Here is a 21,341-nt window from a genome sequence, read left to right as displayed (position 1 = left end):
GGGGAGGGACGGGAGCGGCGGTACCGGGAGCGCCGGGACGGGACGGGACACGGGACAGCACCGGCCCGGGACGGGCTGGGAAAGGGCACAGCCCCTATGAGGGACAGGGCACAGCCCCCCCGAGGGACAGGCTGGGAAAGGGCACAGCCCCTGTGAGGGACAGGGCACAGCATCCGTGAGGGACGCGGCATAGCACAGCATCTGTGAGGGACACAGCTCAGGACCTGAGGGACAGGCTGGCACAGCACAGCACCAGCGAGGAGTGGGCTGGAAAAGGGCACAGCATCAGTGCAGGACACAGCTCAGCACCTGTGAGGGACAGCGCAGCATCCGTGTGGGACAGAGCACAGCACCAGGGAAGGACAGGCTGGCAGAGCACACTGAAGCTCCTCACAGCGCTGCCGGCCCCTGCAGAGCTCCCATGGCACCGAGGGCCATCCCCGCTGCCTGGAGTGTAGCAATGTGGGTAACAGCATTTCCCCTCAGCGAGCAAAAGCACTCCTTCTGTGCTCCCCTGGCCACTCACAGACGGCACATCCTCAGAGGAAAGCTGCCCTGAAGCAGCAGGCACAGGGCTGATCTAAGGACTGCAGGAACAGCAGACACAACCCAAAAACAAACCTCAGAGCACGGAGCAGCCCTGAACGCACCTACAGCAAGGTAAAAATCACTGGAGTGCTGTCAGGAACCAGCCCCAAGCACCACCACCACCATAGTGTGAAATACTGTGTCTAAGAAACAAGGGCAACCCCAAAACATTCCTTTGTTTGCTTTATGATCAGAGTGGAACAGACATGTTAGCAATTGCCCAACTCCATCGCCAGCCTGCCAAAGCCTACACCACACAGCTTACTTCTAAATCTTTATTTGTTTTCTACACAGAGAAAACAGAGGAATGTTGAAGCAGCAATATTTAAACACACTAGCAAGGAGCCATCAATCTGTGAGAGCGCACAAAGTGCAACACGGGGCCATTTGTGCTGTGGTCTCTGCTACGGGGTAGGGTGAGGGGAGGTCCAGGAACAGCCTCTTCAGACAGACGGGAGAGCTCTATGCAAAGGTGGAGCCATTCCAGCCCACGTTGGCAGCGTTCATGTCGAAGTAGTTGATGTAGACCCTGCAGAAGAGGTACAGGAGGAAGTAACAACGACCTTATTAACTCATTTATATAAGCTGGGACAACACAACAAGAGACAGTGTTTCCCATTATTCTGCTTGAAAAAACATCAAGCTTCATCTTTACCAAAAATCTGGTGGAGCCTCCGAACAGTCAATATTTCTCAGTCCTCAAATTTGTACTTTTTCTCTTTTTTTAAAATACAAATTATTCTGCAGTCAGGGACTGTCCAGACACCAGAGAGATTCTGTTTAGCCTGTGGGAGGCTGCTCACAGCCTGCTGCCTTCTACTCCTGTCTCCCAGCTCCAGGCTGTCACTGCTCCTTGCTCGTGCTTTTAGCCTTGCTTCCCCACAGGACAAGACATCACACCTCAGAGGCAAAAAACACACTGAGCAACTTGTCAGTGCTCTGGTGTTTTTCCCTACTCTCAGAGCAGAAAGCCATTGAACAGACGACTCTCCAGGGAAAGAGGCGGGCACCGAATTCTTACATGGACATAAAAGTGCTGCAAGCAATCACTTGGTATTCTCCAAAACACATGGACTTAGTCCTGGCACTTTACATTTTTAAACAGACTTTTCAAAGCAGTTTCAGAAAGCCAGGTAAATACAGTTAAACCTTGTCCCAGCCTTACCTGTCTGCAGATACGTGCAAGTGCTTCGAGATCAGATCACACAGCATCTTGGTGTAAGTCTTGTTCTGCTGCCCTCCTATTTTGCCGATGCTGTAGAGGCTGCAGAGCGCGCAGGGATCAGTGGAGCCCCCGAAGGACATCATCTGGTCAGGTATGATGTGCACAGCTATATACTGCGGGAGGAAGGGAGGGAAACACTCCGTTACAGGCTGTCTGAACTGCCCTCTCCCGACAAAAATCTGCTTTAGGTACCAACTCTAAACTGAGCAGTTGTATTGGGGTAAGGCAGCTCTTCAGTGCTGCCCCCTGCGCACTTCCCAAGGGAGGCTCAGGCGCGCCAGCCCCCACGGGGGGCACGGCCCTGGGCGCTGCGGGGACCCTCGGCCCGGTTCTCAGCTTTAGGAACGCGGTTATGTGTGCACAAAGCCACCGGCGAGGCAGGCACTCCTGCCCGCCGCAGCCGCGCCACCGCGCGGGGCGGAGCGAGATGAAGGCCCAAAAACTGTGCCTGCGTGCCAGGGCTCACATCCCCAAATCACGGACCTGCCGGAGAGCCGGGCACCGATTCAGTCTTATCGGGCTCCTGGGGCTGCTGCGCTCTGGCCCAGGAGGGGCCGTGTCGGATGGCTGAGCCGGCGGGAACTGCCCGCAGCGCTCGGTTTATCCGAGCCTCTGCCCGGCTGTGTCCGCGCCACTGCGCAGCTCCGCCGCTCGAATCACGACCGCCAGCACAGGCGCAGCGCATCCCCGGCTACGTGAGCACCGCGCTCCTGCAGGCCCGGCTGCTGCTCCAGCCAGGGGCCGGCCATCGGGAGACTCAGCGCCGCGGGGCGGAACGGGCACCAGCTCCTTCCTCCGGAGCAGCGGGGCCGCCGCCGTGCTGTGCCGCAGCTGCTCCTCGGCGGCCGCGGCCCGCCCGCCCCAGGCCCCGAGGGAGCGGAGGTGCCCCCGGGCCGCTCCGCCGCCGCCGCCGCCCCTCCCGCCGGGCGCGCCGCGCACGTGCTCGCCCCGCTCCCCGCGCGGGCCGGCCCCGCCGCCCGCCCTCACCTGCGCGGGCTTGCCAGTGGCCTTGGCCAGCTGCTGGGTGAGGTCGCCCAACAGGCTGTCGGGCACGGCGTCCTTGCAGACATTGGTGTAGATTGCGAACATGGGCATGGTGGCGGCGGTGGGGGCGGCGAGGCCGGCGACGGGAGCCTAACCGAGCGGTGAGACCAGCACAGTGGAACGGGGAGGCGTCAGCGGCGCTTTTAGTGCGCGGGGCCGCCCCGGACGTGAAGCGGCCCCGCCCGGCAGGGAGGGGAGGGAGCGGGGCGGGGACACACGCTCACACCGGCTCCGTGGTCTGCAGCCCCGCTGCGGCGTGCTGACCCCTCCCGCGGCCGGCTCTCGACTGGAGGTCTCCCCCTCTGAACATTTTTTGAGAGTTTGTTGCAGGCTCCTTCCTGGAACGGGGTCCGGGCACTCTGGGCAGCTCATACATAACCTGGTATCAGGGCATGTGATGCTACCGCTGTGGCACTGCCACTGGTTTCTGCGGGATCAGGGCCAGAGAGGGGAATAGGCCCCAGCTTGGCACTTGCAAAAAGGAGTACTTGCCCTGACTCCGGAAAGGTTTTTTTTTTTGCAAAATAAAGTAACATTTGTAGCGGTTTTGCTTTAACGGTGTATACAGCTTTAGCTCGGTGTAAGCAGAAACGTCTGCCTTGCTGCCATATAAATGATTCTCTAATGTATTTCAGTCAAATTAAAAATTACCTATTGCTCCTCAGCCTCCCCATTTTCACATCATACTTTTATACTGGAAAGCGGCAGAAGTGAGTTTTGTTTTGCTTAGCAATGAACTGGTGCGTGCCTATTGGAGGTGAGAGGCGGCAGAGCCGAGCCGTACGCTGTGCTGTGTGATGCCATGCACGTAGGCTGCCAGGGCACGGCTCCCCACCCTGGCTCTTGCCTGCCCCGACGGCGGCAGCGCTGCTCTGCTCACGAAATGACTCACAGGAAGGCTAAAGAGGATCAGGCCCGGAGCCCTCTCTGCCCAGACACTGCACACACAGCAATCGTGCATTGCTGCTGCTGGAAAGCTTGCCCACACGTACAGATGTGAGCAGTCATAGCCCCGAATGAGGAGTAAGGGATGGTCATACACTGGATGGGAATGCATCGGAGTGACACAGGTTATCATGCTGAGAGCTGCAGCACTTCTTTTCCCAGCGATTAACAGTGCTTAAGAACAGCCACTAAGAGCTGATTAAGTTTCCTCCCTTTGATATCCTCAGCTCCCTGCCATTGCATAGTCCCACTTATTCCCCTCACTTTCCTGCCTCCTGGGTTTGTTGCATGGAGGTGGGGTGGGGATTGTACCTGTGCAGGGAGAAAAGCTTGAGAGCAATGTCACCACCGGCAGCCCTGTGGCCTGCCAGGCCCAGAGTGGCAGCCCCTGGATATGCAGCCACTCAAAGGAGAGACATCTGCAATTTCATTCTCTTTTGCCTCCCTGACTAAGAAAGAAGCTTTCACCAAAGCAGCTTCCATTTGTTATCCCAACAAAGCATTTTTGTTGTTTGAGGTGCAGGTCTGTATTTAAAGTCTGTGGCTGCAAAGCAAAGCTGTGGTAGGGACAATGGGATGTTAACAATAGAGTTCAGAACGGGGGTGTGATAAGGTTTGCTCTTCCAGAAAAAACTCACAGTACACTTAACTATAGAATTTCAGGAAACCTCTCTACTCAATCTTTTATTTTACTTTGGAAGCAAATGATCTTATCTAACCAAGGGCTTAAATAATTAATATTTGTATGCAAATCTTCCTTTCATAATTAATTCACTACTTCAGTCCCTAGGAATTACTGTGGCTTGCTGTGCCTCTGCCTCTTTCTGAGCTGTGCTCTAATCTTCCCTGTCACTACAAATTGTTCAATGGATGAAAAGGGGAGGGCACAGTGGTGAACAGTGGTTTTTTCCACTCACTCCCTCTGCCTGTGCTGAGGCCTGGGAGACTCCCAGCACAATTTTTTTGGTTACTCAGCTAGATATCCCTGTAGTGTTAGGCCTAAAGAGGACCTGGACTGCAATCCATCCCTTTTAAATAAGAGGTAATCATGTCTTTGCTCCTTTTGAAGGGAGGTCCATGTGCAACGTTTGCACATCTATTAAATGTATCTCGAAACCGGGTCAAGGTATATTTATCTCTTCTTGAAATTTGGCTCTCGAGGACAGGGCAAAGGCAAAAGGAGTGTTCATCTTCATATATGACTAAACCTTTTTTTGAAAGGAAAAGCTTCTCTTGAGAGTATTTTGAGAAGGCACCCTCCATCTCAACTATAGGTCTTCCCAGTGTAGCAAGACAGTCTCAGACTTAAGGTTTCTGCTGCATTTTTATTTAAGCAGCAGGCAAGATAAACAGCAGTGGGTAGCACCAACTAAGATACCGATGCCTTTTGCATCTGGCAGATGCCAGGAGGTGACTGGAACTGCAGCTCTCAACCATGGTGAGGGCTCAGGAGTAAACTGTGCTCACCCCAGGGCACCTCAAGCAAAGGTGGTGTTATTCCAGCCCACATTGTCTGGACTGATGTCAAAGAAGCTGATGTAGATTCTGGAAGGGAAGACAGCACCGTTAACAGCTGAGAGCAGAGTGCTGCGGGCTGGTCAGGCTGCAGATCTCCCCTGGGGCTTTATCCTTCCCAGGCCTTGCACTCCCTTCCTCCTGCCCCTTTTAATGCCCCACCTGCTTGCATTCTGGAGTTCCTAGTGTTCAAGTTCTTGTGTCTGTACTGGGTGACATCTGTGGGTACATACAGTGCTTGAACCTACATCATTTTAACCAAGGAATTCTGCAGCTTCTGGACATCAGCATTGCAGCTCATGCAATGGCTCTTTTCTTTTTAGCTGGGGAGGTGCTCAGTTGACCTGGCATTTTATGTCTTCAATTAGCACATTAATAGAGAACACCAAAGGACCAGCCTGGGATGAATAGTTTTAACAATCTGTGGAAAGTCATGTCAGACAAGCTGCTGTATGAGTTCACCTGTCAGATGGTATTTTCAGCTGTTTGCTCATGAGTTCACAAAGCAATTTGGAGAAGACCTTGTTCTCCTGCTCCCCCATCTTTCCAATGCTGTAGAGAAAGCACACAGCACAAGGGTCTGTGGAGCCACCGAAGGACATCACCTGATCAGGAGAGATCTGTATTGCTAGATACTGTTGGAAAAAGAAAAAGAATGTTATTTTCTTTGCCATATTAAGAAAAGTTTTAAAAATCCAGGAAGGCATTTATGTACCTAAACTGCAGAGAAAATAAGTGCATGCTTTTGATATGCAAGGCTTTCATTTGTTGACATCTTGCTGTCTAGATTTGCGTTCTACTCCAAGATCCTCACTCCTGTGTCAAAAGCCAGTACAAAGACCCCACATTTTTTAGGCTTCCTAGTCCAGGTGCTCCAGGAGCTCAGTGACCTGTCATATCTGCAGCGCCTCCTCCGAGCCACCAGGCTCTCCCTGCCCGTGTGGGAAGGTCAGGGGCGAGGGGGGAGTGCAATGGTCCTGCTGCCCCATTGCGTTCCAGAGAGATTTTGCACCTCACTGGCTCCTGCTGCAGTCTTCCCTGCTGAGGGAAATGTGAACTGACACAGCAGAGGCCTAAATCAACATGCACCTCATTAAACAAAATACAGCCTAATCCTGCTTTTGTTCTTGATATCAGGACAAACAGAAGAAAGTATCTATGTTAATATTAATGACCAGCCCTCGATTTTCCCTGCTGCTAATACACAGTGTCAGATCCACACACTGGGGAATCTGGGGATCAGTTCCTCTGGCACTCATCTGCCCTCTGTGCTGTTCTTACCCACGTTTATTAGCAGCGCATCGTTGGAACTCAGCAGCAGTTCACCCTCTTGGTAAAACAAGCTAGCCTGAGTACCAGGAGTTGTCTGGGTAATTAGTCTTGGCCATCATTTACAGTTTGTTTGGGTGTGAGGTGCATCAGACCACGGCAGTACAGGATAAGCCAAGGAGATCCTGCTGAGGTACCACTTGCTTGGCCCCGTTCTCCCCTGTCTGGACACCATGTGCTCTTGACTTTATGCCAAATGTAGGTACATCCATTCCTTTAACTCCTACCCAGGAAGCAGGTTATCACTATTAAAAGAAAAATCAAGTTGAGACATTAATCAGCATTATTTTCTTCTTAGAGCAGTTTGAAAATATTTGGAACTGTTGTTCCAGTTGGAAAAAACCCTATTTGATTAAAAATCTGTATTTTCCCCAAATGGCACAGTTTCCTGTGAGAGGAAAGCTCTGCATTCCAGCCCACCCTAGTCCTTTCCTTCTTTCTGTGTTATAACTAAGAGACTCTCCCTTTCCTATTGCCTCCTTTGTCACGAAGGGCTTCTATGTCCTCTTCAGAAAACATTTCTTTGTTATTCCCTGTATATTTCTGAGTCCCATTACATAGCCCTTCCACACAGCTGCACAAACCTGTTCCAGCTGCATCCCAGCCTTGGCCTCTAGCTTTATATTCAGAAGTTGTTATGCAAGACACACCCCTTGCCCCCCCAACAGCAAGTACTTGTTTGCTAGACTGATAAAAATTGGCTTTTTTAAAGAGTGATAAAACAAATCAGTTTTACATGAGAATTTAATGTGTTCAGGTATCCCAGTGCATAGAGAAAGGTTTGCTGGGGAGCCCTCAGAGCCCTTTCTGTAGGCACCAAAACTTCATTCTTTCCACAGTTTCAAAGCATCTCTCCCTGAGCAAAGTAAACATTTTCTGAAAATGGGCAGTGAATAAGCACAAAGGGTGCTTAAACAAGCAGCTACAGATCCACAGCTAATTCACTAAAGTTCCTGCTGCTACAGCAACTGAGGTACAGCTCATGTTGGGAAGCTTACAGCTCTGTGGAGAAGTTTTCTTGAGTTTTTCATATTCTACAACCTTCAGTATGCAACTAATACAGTGACTAGTGACCAGTCAGTATTAGGAAAATAACAGCCTTATAAATCCTTATAAGACCCTCAATACCAGTATTTCAGGACTTCACCTCAGTAGCATGCTGTATATATTTTGCCATATGTTTTGGCAGGGAAAACCCCTCCAGTTTGGTAGTGAAACCAGCAGGCAGCTTTTACTCCACTATTTTGACTACAAATTGCAGGATGCCACACAGATATTTTTGCCAGATGTCCAAGCAAGCTAAATAAATAATTTTTGGACTTCAACAGTAACCACTAGGTTCAGGCAGTTTGGTAAATAACAGGCACTTATTCAACAGGACTCAGCAAGGAAGTGGAGGCTGAGCTTTGCTTTTCAGTCAGCCAGGTTCTGCAGAGGTATTCACAGGTACCTGTGGACACATCCCCACATACCTGTCTGTCTTCACATACAGATAACTACATGCAATATCATCCCACACAAAGCTAGTTTGAATACTCCAGGGTTTTGAGACCTCAACAAAACTCAGTTACAGTGAACAAGTATTTGATATTCTCCCAGAGAGAAGACTGCAAATTCTGGTGAGTCATTACCTATATTAGTTTATCAAGGCTATCACTCAAAAACACCTCATAGGCACAGCTGGCTAAAGGAGGAAAACATTTCAGCACATGAACTTACCTGTGCTGGTTTGCCCAATGCTTTTGATAATTGTTGGGTGAGCTTCCCTGCAAAAGATTCTGGAACTTTATCCTTGCTTATATTTGTGTTAACAATGAATTTAGGCACCTTTGGACCACGAGCAGGGGTTTTTTTTAAGCTCACCTTGTTCTCAGCTTTATTTCTCACTCACCCACAAGCTGGCCCAGCCCACTGTGCCAGTAAGCACCTCAGGAGCCTCTAAACAGTCAGTGACACCTTCAGCAGGTGCACTGACAGGGGTGGGAGTGTCTCAGGAGGGTGAATGTGCCCTCTGCAGGCCGCTAACACAGCCAGTGCCCTGGCCTGGAGGGAACCCAGCTTTGCCCTCTGGAAACCAAAGCACCCAAAATGAGCCCTCGTGTTTGGATACAGCCCAGTCTTTAAACCAGTGGAAAAGCAAGTGTTTCAGAGACTGAGTGCAGGTTGTAATGTACCTCTCTATGCAAGCCTAGTAATTGTTTTTTTAAAAATTGGATGAATAATTCAATTGTGAGGTCTGAAACTCTCTCTGTGGAATAGACCATAACAAAACCCCCCCGTGACACATGTTGTGCAGACCTGTCCTGAACCATGACTAAGTCACCACAAAGATTCCTTAAAATCAGTCTTGATTTTCCACTGTGATGATGCATTCTACATGCTCAGAGAAGACTTGTTTTCAACTTGCTCCTTTGTTGTGCAAATAGTTCCATAGCAGTCATAACTCCTGAGAGATAGGAAATCCACAGGCTTTCTGACATGAGCTGCTTTTATCCAGACTGGAGGGATGTGTGGCAGGGCTGGGATCAGTTCTCACTGCTGCCTGGAAGAGCCTTGCATGAGAGAAGGGATTCAAAGGGATCACATGGCATTTGGTAGGGGGTATTCACAGGGAGATGTGTGGGGAGAGCAGCTTGAAAATGCTGATGGGGATACAATAAATGGTTTGACCATCTCTCCATGTTAAAAGTGATGGGTGTCTTTGTGCCCAGTTGTTTCTGAGTTCTGAGCTTTTCTACTCACTCCATTTTCTCCAGGCTTTCTATAGCTTGCACTAAATGCTTGTATTGAATGGTGTAATTCAATTAAACACTTTTTAATTGTGAAAACTTCTGTATGAAGGTGCTGAAGCTGATTGTGTTCAGGGTCAGGTTGACTGGGCCTGAACAACCTGACCTAAATGGTGCCATCCCTGCCCATGGCAGGGGGGTGGAACCAGGTGATTTTTAAGGTTCTTTCCAACCCAATCCATTCTATGATTGTATGGTGTAAGTTGATTTTAAGTTAGTTCCTTCACTGTAGCACCCTTGCTGTAAAAAGTCAGCAAATAAAAAGTCAGGAGATGAAATGTCAGTGTTCATTTCCAGCCCACGTTTGTGGATTGTGTTTCCTGTATGCATTCTGAAAATAATGAAAACCCTAAAAAAACCCAGAAATAAAATCTGGTTTACAAAAAACCTTTTTGGAGTGTGTTTCCTAAGCCAAAGTGTTAAAAACAAACACAAGTGACACCTCCATCTGTAAGGAGAGGAGCTGTAGTTTGTAATATTGATTCATTTTTTCTTCAGTGGTTAGAGGAAAGCAGGTGGCATGACCCAAAGTGTTTAGTTACAAGCCATCCTATACTTGTTATTGCCCACTTGGAAAAACTTAGAGTATTTCCAATGAACTTCACAACTTATTTTTACTGTTGGGTACAATAATCAGTCGTTATTCCCAGCTTGCTTACATAGCAAGAAAAACATTTCCAAAACAAACACTTTCTTCTGTGAAAACATCTGATGTAATTCCCAGAAGTTGATGCACCAGGTTGAAAATCAGTTCCTTAGACACCAGAGATGCTCTCCAGAGTCTGCTTTATTTTATAGCAGCCATTTTGCTTCTTTTGCATACAAGAATATCTCAGTTTAGCAGGTCCTTCTCCCTGCCCAGAGTTACTAGGATGTTTTCCACTGAGATTTCCATTACATCTCCAGGGCTGTTGCTCAGCAAATATCACTTTCAATGCTTTTCTCTGTTGTCATGCTGAAACCTGAATTTCAGGTGTTGATTTTTAGTCTGTATCATATTGGGTCACCCTAAACCATGTATTTAGCTTTCCCTCTGCTGCCTGTCAGCCACACTTTAGACTTCTGTGCTTCCCCAGCCTCATGACTGTTGGTCATTGAGCCTTCTTAATCATTCTTCACCTTGGTTCATCTGAAAATATTTCACTTGTTCTTTTGTATTTGTGATACTCTTCTCTGAGCTGTTTGCTAGCAGGTTCCTGCTTATGAGGTACTTAGTGTTACTCTAGAATAATGAGTTTCATATCTATCTTCAAAAAGAAAAAACAAATGAGACAGAAGCTTGCAGTCTGTTTTTAATGTTTCCTTTTTAGTTCTATTGCAACATTATTTCCTGTCTTTTCTAAGAGATGCAAATTTCTTCTCTGAACATTCAGAGCTTGGTGCAATACGACTGTTCCTTAGGAAAGTTATTTTCAGTGACAGAGGTTTCTTTTTTCCCAAAGTTCAGCTTGTTGAATTCTGCTTTTATTTCCATGATTGATTTTCCCTTGGTCTCAGGAAGATACAGGTAGATGAAAATTGCTGATAAAACAAGGATTCCCAAAAAGATAAGGAAGCAGAGGGGTCCAAGGTTATCCTGCAGGCAGAAATGCAAGACAATGTAAGGAAAATAAGAAACTCATTTTGATTTCCCTGCCCTTTAGTGCAAGCCTGTGTCTTAGAAGTTCAAGGTGTGCTCCATGCACAGTCCAGAACAGGAGTTCCCACTGGCCATGTTGGACCTGAGTCCAATTGCTGCTCCTTGACAAGCCTGGGGAGTTTCTGAGCAGGTTTGGTGTTTGGACTGAGTGCTAAGCTTTGCATGTCATTGCAATTTATTGCTATTATTTTGCCTGGAAAGAGGGATCCTCTGGGAGTCACTTACAACAATTACTGGAAAAATCATCCCAAGTACAAAGAGTCCCATCCAGTTGATGCAGCCAACAATCAGAAAGGCTGATGGTCTGTATGACTGGCTGAAGATTTCAACCATCACAGATATGGTGGCTCCAGCTGAAAAAGCAAAGCCAAACACACACCAGGTTTATTTGTTTCCTTGCTTCTCCTGAAGCTCCTCCCAATGGCAGTGGCAGAGGGGACAGACAGGCAGAATAGGTCACCTGTTGGTAGGGGGCCTCTGCTATGAGGGTGAAAGGCCTTGATTCCATAAATGGAATCCAGCAGTTAATTTGGGTTCCTCTTGTATGTGCTGGAGTTGTTTTTCTGGTACCAGTGAATCTGTGCATATCCATATTGCACTGGCAGTTGTTACTGGGGCAGGTTTTATAAAACCAGCCTCCCTTTTAGCTCCTGTGGCCTCTTCCACCTGGAGCATGTTGGTAGGCATAAGCTTGACTTGTCAAGTTATTGAAGGTGATTACTTTAACATACCTGGCAATGCCTAGAATCCTGTTTTTAGCTGATTAATTTAGAAATGGTTTTGAATTTTCTATCTCACGCCCTCTGGAGAAGATGATACTGTTTTAAATTATTTAGATCATGTGGTCAGCAATAAAATTTGAGGTGTCTGCATCCTTTTCCTGTCTCCCACTTGTATGTGTCTGCCCTTCCCTCCTTTATTTCCAGAACTTTTTAGCAGGGCACTAGCCAGTTCTTCCTCTGCCAGTTGTGTTGCCAACCAATTCAACACCAAATTTCCTCCCAGCATAACCACTGATGTACTCACATGGTCCAATTCCAAAGAAGACAACAAACAGGAAGATCAAGATAACACTGAAGTAATGCATCCAGAAAAACTTATGCTAAAAAGTGAGAAACCAGTGATACCAAACCATTAGACACAGGACAGAATAGCAGAGCTCTGTACTTCCTGCCACTGGCTGAAGATTTTATACATCTCCTGCAAGTTAGGAGCAGAAAGGGGGCTGGGGAAGTGGCCAGGAGGCTGCTGCCTCTTTACCTGCAGTGACAGGGTCATGGTGAGCAGCGCCAGCACAGAGCACATCAGCAGGTATCCGCCCCAGAGCAGCACCTTCCGCCCAAAGCGGTCTATGAGGGTGCTCTGGAAAGCAGAAAACACAGCTCACCAACCCCAGGCCTCAAAGGAAATCATTCCTCCTCTCTCCATGTGGTCTGTGCAGAAGACTTGTCTAAATAATAGCCATAAATCAGTGTCATTTGACAGTCTCTTTGTTCCTAATGAATTTGATTAGTTTTTTCAAAACAAATTCATTATTAATTAAGCTGTATTTATTAGTCAGTCCTAAGCTGCTATTAGACAGTTCCCTCTCTTGCATGCTGGCATATGTCAAATTGTCCACACATATGTACACACAACTAATCCAGAACATCAGAAGATTATTATTTTGCAGAAAAAAGTAAGTCTAAAGATACACACTCATGCAAATAATTTGGGGGAAAAACTTCTTTGTATCCTGCCTGTGGTTTTGCAGAAGCAGGAAGATGTGGCTTAGGTTATGCAAAATTTCTCTGAGCCCAGTTATAAGAAAGGAAAGGCACAGTTGTTGACCACATTAAATTTTTCCTTCAAACTCAAATCTGAAAAGACTTACACACAGTATGGAGGACAAGCACTCACACAACCCAACTCCCAGGGACACGTATGGGATAAGGTATGCTTCAAACTTGGCTGTGTGGAATACTTCAAAAGAATAGAAGTAGATCTGAAAAATGCAAAGAGGAAATAAACCTGTGAAAAAAAAGGTGTTGCATTTGAGATACAATTCTAAGCTGGTTTAATAACATTGACTTTGAGAGGTTTGTAATGCTGCCTCTCTTGTCCTGGGGATGAAGAGAGCACTCAACTGCATTTATCCCACAGAGCTGCAGCGTGGTCATGACAATCACCAGAATGTAGAGCTGCCAGCGCAAGGATCGCTCTTTTAGCACTTCAAGGACACGCAAGGTTTTCGTGCTCGCCATTGCACCCTTCTCCTTCATAATGTCATCAATTTCTGCTTGGTGGTCTCCTTCCCCCCAGAGCTTCCTGATGGCTGCAGGGGAGAAGAGGGAAGTGGATTATCCTCCCAGGATAGCTCCATCAGGAGTGGTTGCATTCATGGGGGTTTCAGTTGTTGGTTTTTCTGAATCTGGACTGAAGGCACTTGAGATGGTAGTTCATGTTCAGACTCAGGTGTTTATTATTTCTTATCAGTAACACAGTCTCACTACTGTGAGTTCAGCAGCTTTTCATTAGAAGGCACAAAATGGCCAACAATCTCTTGGTACAAGGTCTTTTAAGACTAAACTATCCAATTAAGAGCTGACACCTGGATTATTTTCCCTTTTAACTCAATAACTGATCCCAGACTTTTCTGCCCAATTACAAAATGCCACCCAAACCCATGGAGAAGAAGAAAGAAGAAGCATGAAGAAGAAACCCAGGACAACACCCTGTGCCCTCCATCTTGCTTCCATCCACAACATACAAAAAATCCCAAAACCTCAATTTCTCACCTACACTATTCTCTATGATCTATTTCACACTTTTGTGGGTTCTTGTCTATCTTGAAGTTTAGGAAACTTTCTCCATGAGTGAGGGTCAAAGTCAGTGCTCCCCTGGGGGTCAGGGCACCCCAGAGCAGACAGAGAAATATTCCCAGAGCCCTGGGTTTCCACATGCATTAAACCCTTTAGGCTCACTGTCCATTGGAGTAGGTGCTGGTGCTGCTTCTGCCATCTGGTTGCTGCAGGGGCAGTGAGCAATTTGAAGGATTTTGTCTCTCTGGTTGTCAGTATAGCACAGCTTTTTAATGTGGAGTTTACTTAACTGTAAACAAAGTAAACATTTAAGTACTTTTTCTTTAACAATACAAAAAAGGACAGCTGCCTGAAGCATTTCCTTTAAAGAAATAAAGCAGTGTCCAGCAAGGTGGGAAATGTTAGATGTGCTGATATACATCTGTTTCTTGTCTCTGTGGACTGAGTGAGGCTGAGAGAGACCCAGGCTGGCACAGACACTGCCAGGGGTACCTCAGCTCTTGTCAGTGGTTGTCTGTGGTTGTCTGAAGCTGCCTGTGCTCCATGGCACTGCACTGTGCAGCACAGCTCTGCCCTGCCTCCTCTGCTGCAGAGGCTCTCCCTGTGACACAGCAGATGAAGGGAAGTAAGTGAGGAAAGCAGACACTCTACCTTTCCTGCAGGCTTCCTCATTACCCTTCTGTATCAGGAGGTAGGATGGTGAATCAGGGAAAAATGGGAGGGTAACCAGTTGAACCAATGCTGAAAGTCCACTAGATGCTAACAACCATGGCCACAAAGCTTCGCTTCCTAAAATCTCCCTGGAAAGTGTATGTGAAACAAAATTATGCTGAAAGAATGGAATGCATGTTCAGAAAATTTTTCTGAGTGATAAAGATTGCTCAGATTCCATTCAAGGGTTCAGTGGAGTTAACCCCTGAATTTTAATTAGGCAGATTTCACATATTTGGCTATTTTTGTTTCTGACAATTTATTTTAAAGGAATTATCCGATATTTTGAAAATCTTTCTGAATATTGTTAGAACCCAGTATAATGTCTAGAGAGCTGATGAGACTGATTTGACCACTGCTTGGCCACAAGAGCCAAACATTTGCTAAGACTTTTTATGTAAGAACAAGGAATTTTGAAGGGGAAGGCTCCTAGTAGAAAGAGTGTGGAAATAATAAGAAATCAGATTATGAGTAAATAATTTTCTGCCTTCTATATTTAAAACTATATTTCCCTCAAATACAATCAATATCTTTCTTCTGGCACAAGCTAAGGCATGTTTTGGGGAGGAGGAGAGTGTTTCTCAGTCACTGACTAGGTGAGAGGATAAATTAGAGAAACATTTCTACTTTTAGAGTAACCTGATAGAAAAATTGGAGAATTTACCGTAGTCCAACAACCTGTCCTGTGAGCTTGCCCAGGGTCAGAAAAACAGCAACAGTGGCGTTGGTAAACCCACGCAACTTCTTGGGTGAAATCTCTCCTACATACTGAGGATGTATATTGAGAGAAAAACCTTGAACATACAAGAGGATAAATAACAGTTTAAATATTTAGAAAATATTCACTTTTTGACCATCCTCTCTTACATTGTTTCCATTCACTCTGCTATTTAGATTACAATTTCTTGCAAAAGAGATGATACTTTCACTTTTATTGAGTGCCTGGTTTTGTTTGCTTTATAAACCATTCTTCAAGGGTGGCTGTAGAGACAAGCCCAGGACAGCAGGTCAGAGCCTGCAGCCTTGCAGGCCACAGTGACATACCTGCACCAATGCCATAGAGAAAGCGCCCAACCAGAATCATCTCAAAGGATTTGGCTGTTTTACTCAGGGCCATGAAAAGTGCAGCTACCAACATGATCAGGTTGGTGAACATTTGGCACTTTTTCCTGAAAAAAAAAAAAAAAAAGAAAAAAAGACCTTGAGAATTTAGAGTGAGATTTAGTGAGAACCTCTTGTACTCTTTTGACTAATCTTGCTGTGACAGGAAGCATGGTACATGCTGTTTTGATAAATGGCTGAAATAATTTCAACTTAGGATAGTCAAAATGTTTCTTTAAAATTTTAGGATCTTTTAGATTTGAATTAATAATTTTTTTTTTAGGTTAGAGTTTAAACAGCTTGTCAGTATTTCCACAGTACAAGTAGGGAAAAAGATGGAAAGAGTGGCCCAGTTTGTCACCAAGATTTTTAAATGGCTATAAGTCTTCATAAAATGTCAGGTTGTTCCCCAGAAATAGTCTGAGTCCACGGGTCCCATTCTAGAATGGCTCATCCTAATGACACCCTTGGCTAAATGGGGTCTCTGAGATGGCAGACAGAGTTTTTTAGAGGCATAATTCATTTCAAAAGTCACCCTGTGAGAATCACAGGCCGGTGTGTTCACCACCCTGGTGTCTCAGGCTCCAAGTCTTTTGCACTCAGATGTTTTGCTGTGACACTTGTTAGACAAGAGCCCCCTTGCACACACTGAGGATCACAGAGACTCTGTTTTTAGGCTGTGATCCAGCAATTGGGCTGCCACATGTTAAATAACCCATGGGAGAGGTGCAGGATCCTGCTTCCAGCCTTGGGAGACTCTCAGCCTGTGGGATGAGGCAGTGTCCCACAAGAAATTTCTTGGGGGCACTTACCTGTTAGGAAAGAACACAATTGCAGGCAGGTTAAGATGGTTTGTTGAGACCCAAATGAGGGGCCCCTGGATCAGTGTGTTGTGGAGCAGATCTTTAAGTGGGTCACACCAAGAAGATATGTTTGCCAATTTCTCTGCAAATGAAATTAGTGGTGTTACACACAAGGCACCGAGAACAGACCAGACTGGTGAGGAATCCTTCCTTTGTCCAGTGGCAAAGACAGTTTGGAGCTAGCTTTCAGTAAAATGGATTGTCAAGAACAGAGATGTCTCTTGGACAGTTGTTTTGGTGCTGATTATATCTTTAGAGTGAAATTATAAGCAATTTTTTTTCTCCTCTCTCCATATTTTCACTAGAGTAGATCTGAATATTTAATGTAATGTCACCACCCCACAATGAGTGCATTTAAATGGAAATCTGACTCTTTGTCACATAAGGATATTTTCCAGGTGTTTGAGCAACTGCATATAGAGTGTTACAACACAAGATACACAGCTCCTCCACTGTAGTTTGTAAAGCTTGGGAGATCTTTATGAGAATGATAGGGGACCTTGGAGAGAATGTGACCCTGTGCCCCTACTCCCAGAGGCACTGATCTGGTGATGTGCTGATGACTGGAGCCCTCACAGAGCACAGTTCCCTGGAGAGGGCAGATGAATAGGACATAAGGCTGCTTGGAAAAAGTGAATGAGCCAGGAAACCAAATCAATTGTCTTCAACAGGGCTGCTTCAACCAAAAAGAGAGGACTTATTTGTCCCTTTGGTATTTCCCTGTACTTTCTGACTGCTGAGCTGTTCCAAGGAGCACTTACTTCCTGTATTTTGTAGTCAGGTAGCCACAGCAGAGGCTTCCCAGGAATCCTCCTATCCCATAAACAGACACAATGAAGGACCACAGCAGCATGATTGTCTCAGGGTGGAGGGGAGAGCCATGTCGATCTATCCAGGTTTCATTAATAAACTTCCTGATGTGCTGAAAAGAAAATGAGATTTGTCTGGATAATGGGTATAATAAGATCCCTTCACATCTGGCTGTTGTACTTCAGATCAAGCCTGTGGCTCTCATATTAGACTAACTTTGAGACTTTTTTTAGTAAAACAAGTTCATTGAGATCACCCTGAAAATTCTTCAAGTCTGTATCAGTCAGGAAGCCTCCTGGTGAGCTGAGAGCTCATTTTGTGCCCTCCTTTGGAGGCTTGTACACTACATGGCAAGAGCTTATTTCAAACAGAAAATGCTATCCAGTTCTTTCAAGGAGGAAAAGTTCTCTACATGTGATGTTTCTGTCAGCCAAAGAAAAGGCCTAGACATATCAGCTGAGTGCTCAGTAAATTTGGGATTTATGGGAGAACAGAGGCTCTCACCTTTGTTTTTCAGCCTCAGAGAGATGGCTACTTACCACAGAAGGATAGTTGATGACAGAAATATGGAATCCATATGGGAAACTGCCCCCAATTCCCAGCACTAAGATCATTTGAAGTAGGCCCCGGAACTGAACCTGCAAAACAAAAATAAAATCTCCATCATTCACTACTCTAGTTTTGTGCAAGGCCAGAGACTTTGTAGCCACACTGGTCCTTCCTCTTTGTCCCCTTCAGATCCTTTTGAATTCAAACATTTTTCAAAATTCCTCTAATCTGCTGCCAAAGCACAACCATCAGCCACAGTTCCAGAGCAAATGGATGTAAGGTGATAATCTATCACTCTGCTTGCAAGAAGGAAAAGGAGTTTGAAAAGGTGCTCCTGATAGTACAACTCTCACTGTGTGTCTGCAACAGCTGACAGCTTGGCTGGATAAATGTGTCAGACCTGGGCATGGGGAATCATTTTCCCTGTGTGCCATGGACAGCAACCAATGTACACCAAACCATAATGTTTGATGATACATATCACTTCTTCCCTTTTAAAGGTTATGGAAACTCCTGATGGATTATATTAATTATTTTTGATGAAGTGAAGAAAGTAATTTATTTAAAAGTTTATGTCATGATTTCTTAGCCTTTTGCTGTACCACTACTATATTCATTATTTTGGGAAGTAATCAGAGTGCTTAATATTTAGTATTGTTTTCAGTAATTTAGAAGACAAAGTAAAGTATCATAGTCAGTGCTGGAAGAGCCAGAGCTGTTGTTAAATTTTCATTTCATCTCATTTCATTTCATTTCATTTCATTTCATTTCATTTCATTTCATTTCAATTTCGTTTTATCTTGTTACATAGAAAGACAATACAACAGGATCTTCATGACCCTAAGCCCCATGTGATGTTTAAACACAGAAAGGAAAAGTGGTGTCTGTAACAAAGGAATTTAAAATCTTTAAGGAACCTGAATCTCTAGTATAATGTTCTCTTTGTCTTTTGTGAGCCAGAGGCCAGAGGAGATGTGAGCAGGTACTCACCAGGTTGGAGAGGAAGGCAGCCATCTCCTATGAATGAGCCAGTGCCTGCTGCTCACTGCTGGTACCTGCCAAAGGAGCCAAATGCTCACATGAGCCAGCAGCAGTGTCACTCAACTAGTCCCATGTTACAGAAGTTAAATTTTACTTCAGAGGGTTTTGAGTTAATTGCACGTGTTCCAGCTGTTGTACAAAGTTTAGGATTGCTGGATTAAATATTTCAACCAACGCTTATGTGTAGCCCAAGTAAACAGGATGGTGTCCCTTGCAGGACCTGGGTACTTCATGGACTCTGTCTTCTGCTAGGGGGCCAGGGGACTGAGAAAACAATCTTAAACAGGATTCCCACCATCATAACCTGCTCAGTTTTCAATATAAGTGAGACACTTAGAGACAGAGTTCTCTGTTGGGAACCTTAGCCGGGGCTTGGGCAGTGAACTCCAGGACTTTGGCATGTCACAGGAAAGAGCTGTCCTCTCTGAAGAGCTGTCCTCTCTCCAGGTGACAGCAACTGGAGCACATCGTGACTTAATCATTACTGGAAGGAACTGAACTACTCCATGATTTTGAAATGGGGAGCAAACTTAACAATTCTACACTGGTACACCAGGCTTGACCAGCCAAATGTTTAGTAGATGATTTTTCTTTGCTAGTAGTGAGAAAGATTCATCCTGCACAGTTTTGTCTGGCATTTCCACTAGCCAGTGTACCTATTTCTGCATCTGCCATGAAAAATGAGGTTGTTTTGAGGCTGTTTTGTGACCTCCACACCTGGATTGATATCTGTTTCTTCTGAGAGAAAATTCTCAGGCTTTAACTTCAGTTATTTCACAATTAAGAGGGTCTTGAATGTATTCAGTTGGTACATGGCTTAGTCGTCACTTCCCATTTACACTTCAGTTGAAGGAGAGGATGAAGAAAATCATAAAGAGCTTAGTTGATGCCAGCAGTCATATTTACTAGAAAATATTTCATATGCAAAGCATATTCCTGGATTCCCTAGCTAACGTTTGAAATGTAGTGTATGGCACCACCCAGCCATTTCTCCTGCCACTCTCAGGCCTCGTCATGGCCTTGACTTTGCTGTTGATTTGTGCTGAGAGTTCATGGAGGAATTTTCTTTCAGTTGAGGTTCTCTAGCAGATCAGCTGTTGTTAGAGTGCAAATGAGACTGTCCCTTTGATGCTAAGAATTAATTTCCTTTTCTGTAAAATTACACAAAGTTGAAACCACATGCTGTGCATCTGACTAAGGGATAAAATTCTATGTTCGCTCCTGCTATCTGCCTTGCTCAGATGATATTGGGGGGACAAAAACAGGCAAGAACAGGTAGATTTCAGCATGGGGCACTCCTTCTCAAATGCAGCCTGCTACATCTATTTTCTAATGTTTTACTTCACCCACTTCTACTTGGTGTATTTCTACATATTGGAACTTACACTTTTTGCTCTCAGACTTTAATTTAGAATTCCTACTTTGGGTAGATTGAATCTTCCTCTCATGACTTTCTTCCTGTGTAATGTCTTTTGCATTTATGGTGATCAGTGACTGTACTTCTTGTGTACTTCTGAGACTCCCTTTATTAGATATGCAGTTCCATAACACCTTACAGACATCCTTTAGTCAGACTTGTGCTCAGGACAGTAAATCCCACAGCATCAGGTCATTTAGCCATTTATTGTGCAGTTTTACACACACATATCCTAAGCTGTGCTAAGCTTTCCTTAGTACAGATCCATATTTTTTGTGTCCAGCTGACTGAAGTTCCCAGATACATGTTTTAAGTTTTTATATCTGCCTCCATTAGTATTTGAGACATATCTCACCTGTCAGCTGATTCTCTGTGCATGCAGTGTCCCTGAATTACTGTCCCCTTTGTCCCTGTGCCCTCCCACGTATATTTGAGCCATTCCTTGGGCTGTTTCATCCCTTGACCTCACTGTCCCCCTCACTGTGTCCCCCAGGACACAGCTCCTGCTCCACTGAGCACAGGCCAAGGCTGACCTGTGCTTCACATGGCTGTTCCACTCCATTGCCACAGCAATGTTCCATAGGGCATGGCTGGCTTCCTGGGGAGCATCCTGGGGGGAAGGCTTTCCTAAATGGCTCCTAATGAATAACTGAGACAGAGAAGTGACTCACTGGGGAATCTGTCAGCTGTGCTACACACTGCCACTCTGCTCTTCTCTCCACAGATTTCAGGGATTGTTGTAATGGGATGGTGTTTCCAGAATGACTGGTAGAGAAGAAAGAATTCTGTTTTGCAAAAAGTTGATATTTCTTATCTATATTGGTAGATGTGTCCAGGTGACTGGTTAATCACATTACATGTATATGGATCACTACAAAGTTATTGAGTTTTCTGACTTTAGGACACTTCATGTTTTGTAAATACACAGTTTTATTTATGTAGTTATATTTAATGAGATGTCTGAAGTGTCACTC

General features: G+C 45.6%; 2 protein-coding genes across 2 annotated transcripts; both read right to left on the bottom strand.

Annotated features, from left to right (window-relative positions):
• Window positions 1-887: 887 nt before the first annotated feature.
• Window positions 888-3,032, bottom strand: MIF (macrophage migration inhibitory factor). The gene is made up of 3 exons (XM_084217232.1): window positions 2,801-3,032; window positions 1,754-1,926; window positions 888-1,117 (listed from the first exon to the last, which is right to left on the bottom strand). The coding sequence occupies exons 1-3, from the start codon at window positions 2,906-2,908 to the stop codon at window positions 1,051-1,053; spliced, it is 348 nt and encodes a 115-aa protein (XP_084073358.1). The 5' UTR covers window positions 2,909-3,032; the 3' UTR covers window positions 888-1,050.
• A 7,772-nt stretch (window positions 3,033-10,804) lies between these two features.
• LOC311160309 (solute carrier family 2, facilitated glucose transporter member 11-like) lies at window positions 10,805-20,929 on the bottom strand (the record flags this gene model as incomplete). The annotated part of the gene is given in 14 exon segments (XM_084216984.1): window positions 10,805-11,011; window positions 11,300-11,427; window positions 12,101-12,176; window positions 12,335-12,436; window positions 12,948-13,058; window positions 13,201-13,388; window positions 14,527-14,675; window positions 15,251-15,380; window positions 15,631-15,755; window positions 17,312-17,472; window positions 17,900-17,998; window positions 18,900-18,926; window positions 18,930-19,013; window positions 20,849-20,929. Coding segments are annotated over 14 exon segments (1,668 nt in total).
• Window positions 20,930-21,341: the final 412 nt, after the last annotated feature.

Source organism: Fringilla coelebs, assembly GCF_963513975.1.
Source record: "Fringilla coelebs genome assembly, chromosome: 17".
Classification (NCBI taxonomy): Eukaryota; Metazoa; Chordata; class Aves; order Passeriformes; family Fringillidae; genus Fringilla; species Fringilla coelebs.
This window is presented reverse-complemented; position numbering and strand designations above follow the sequence as displayed.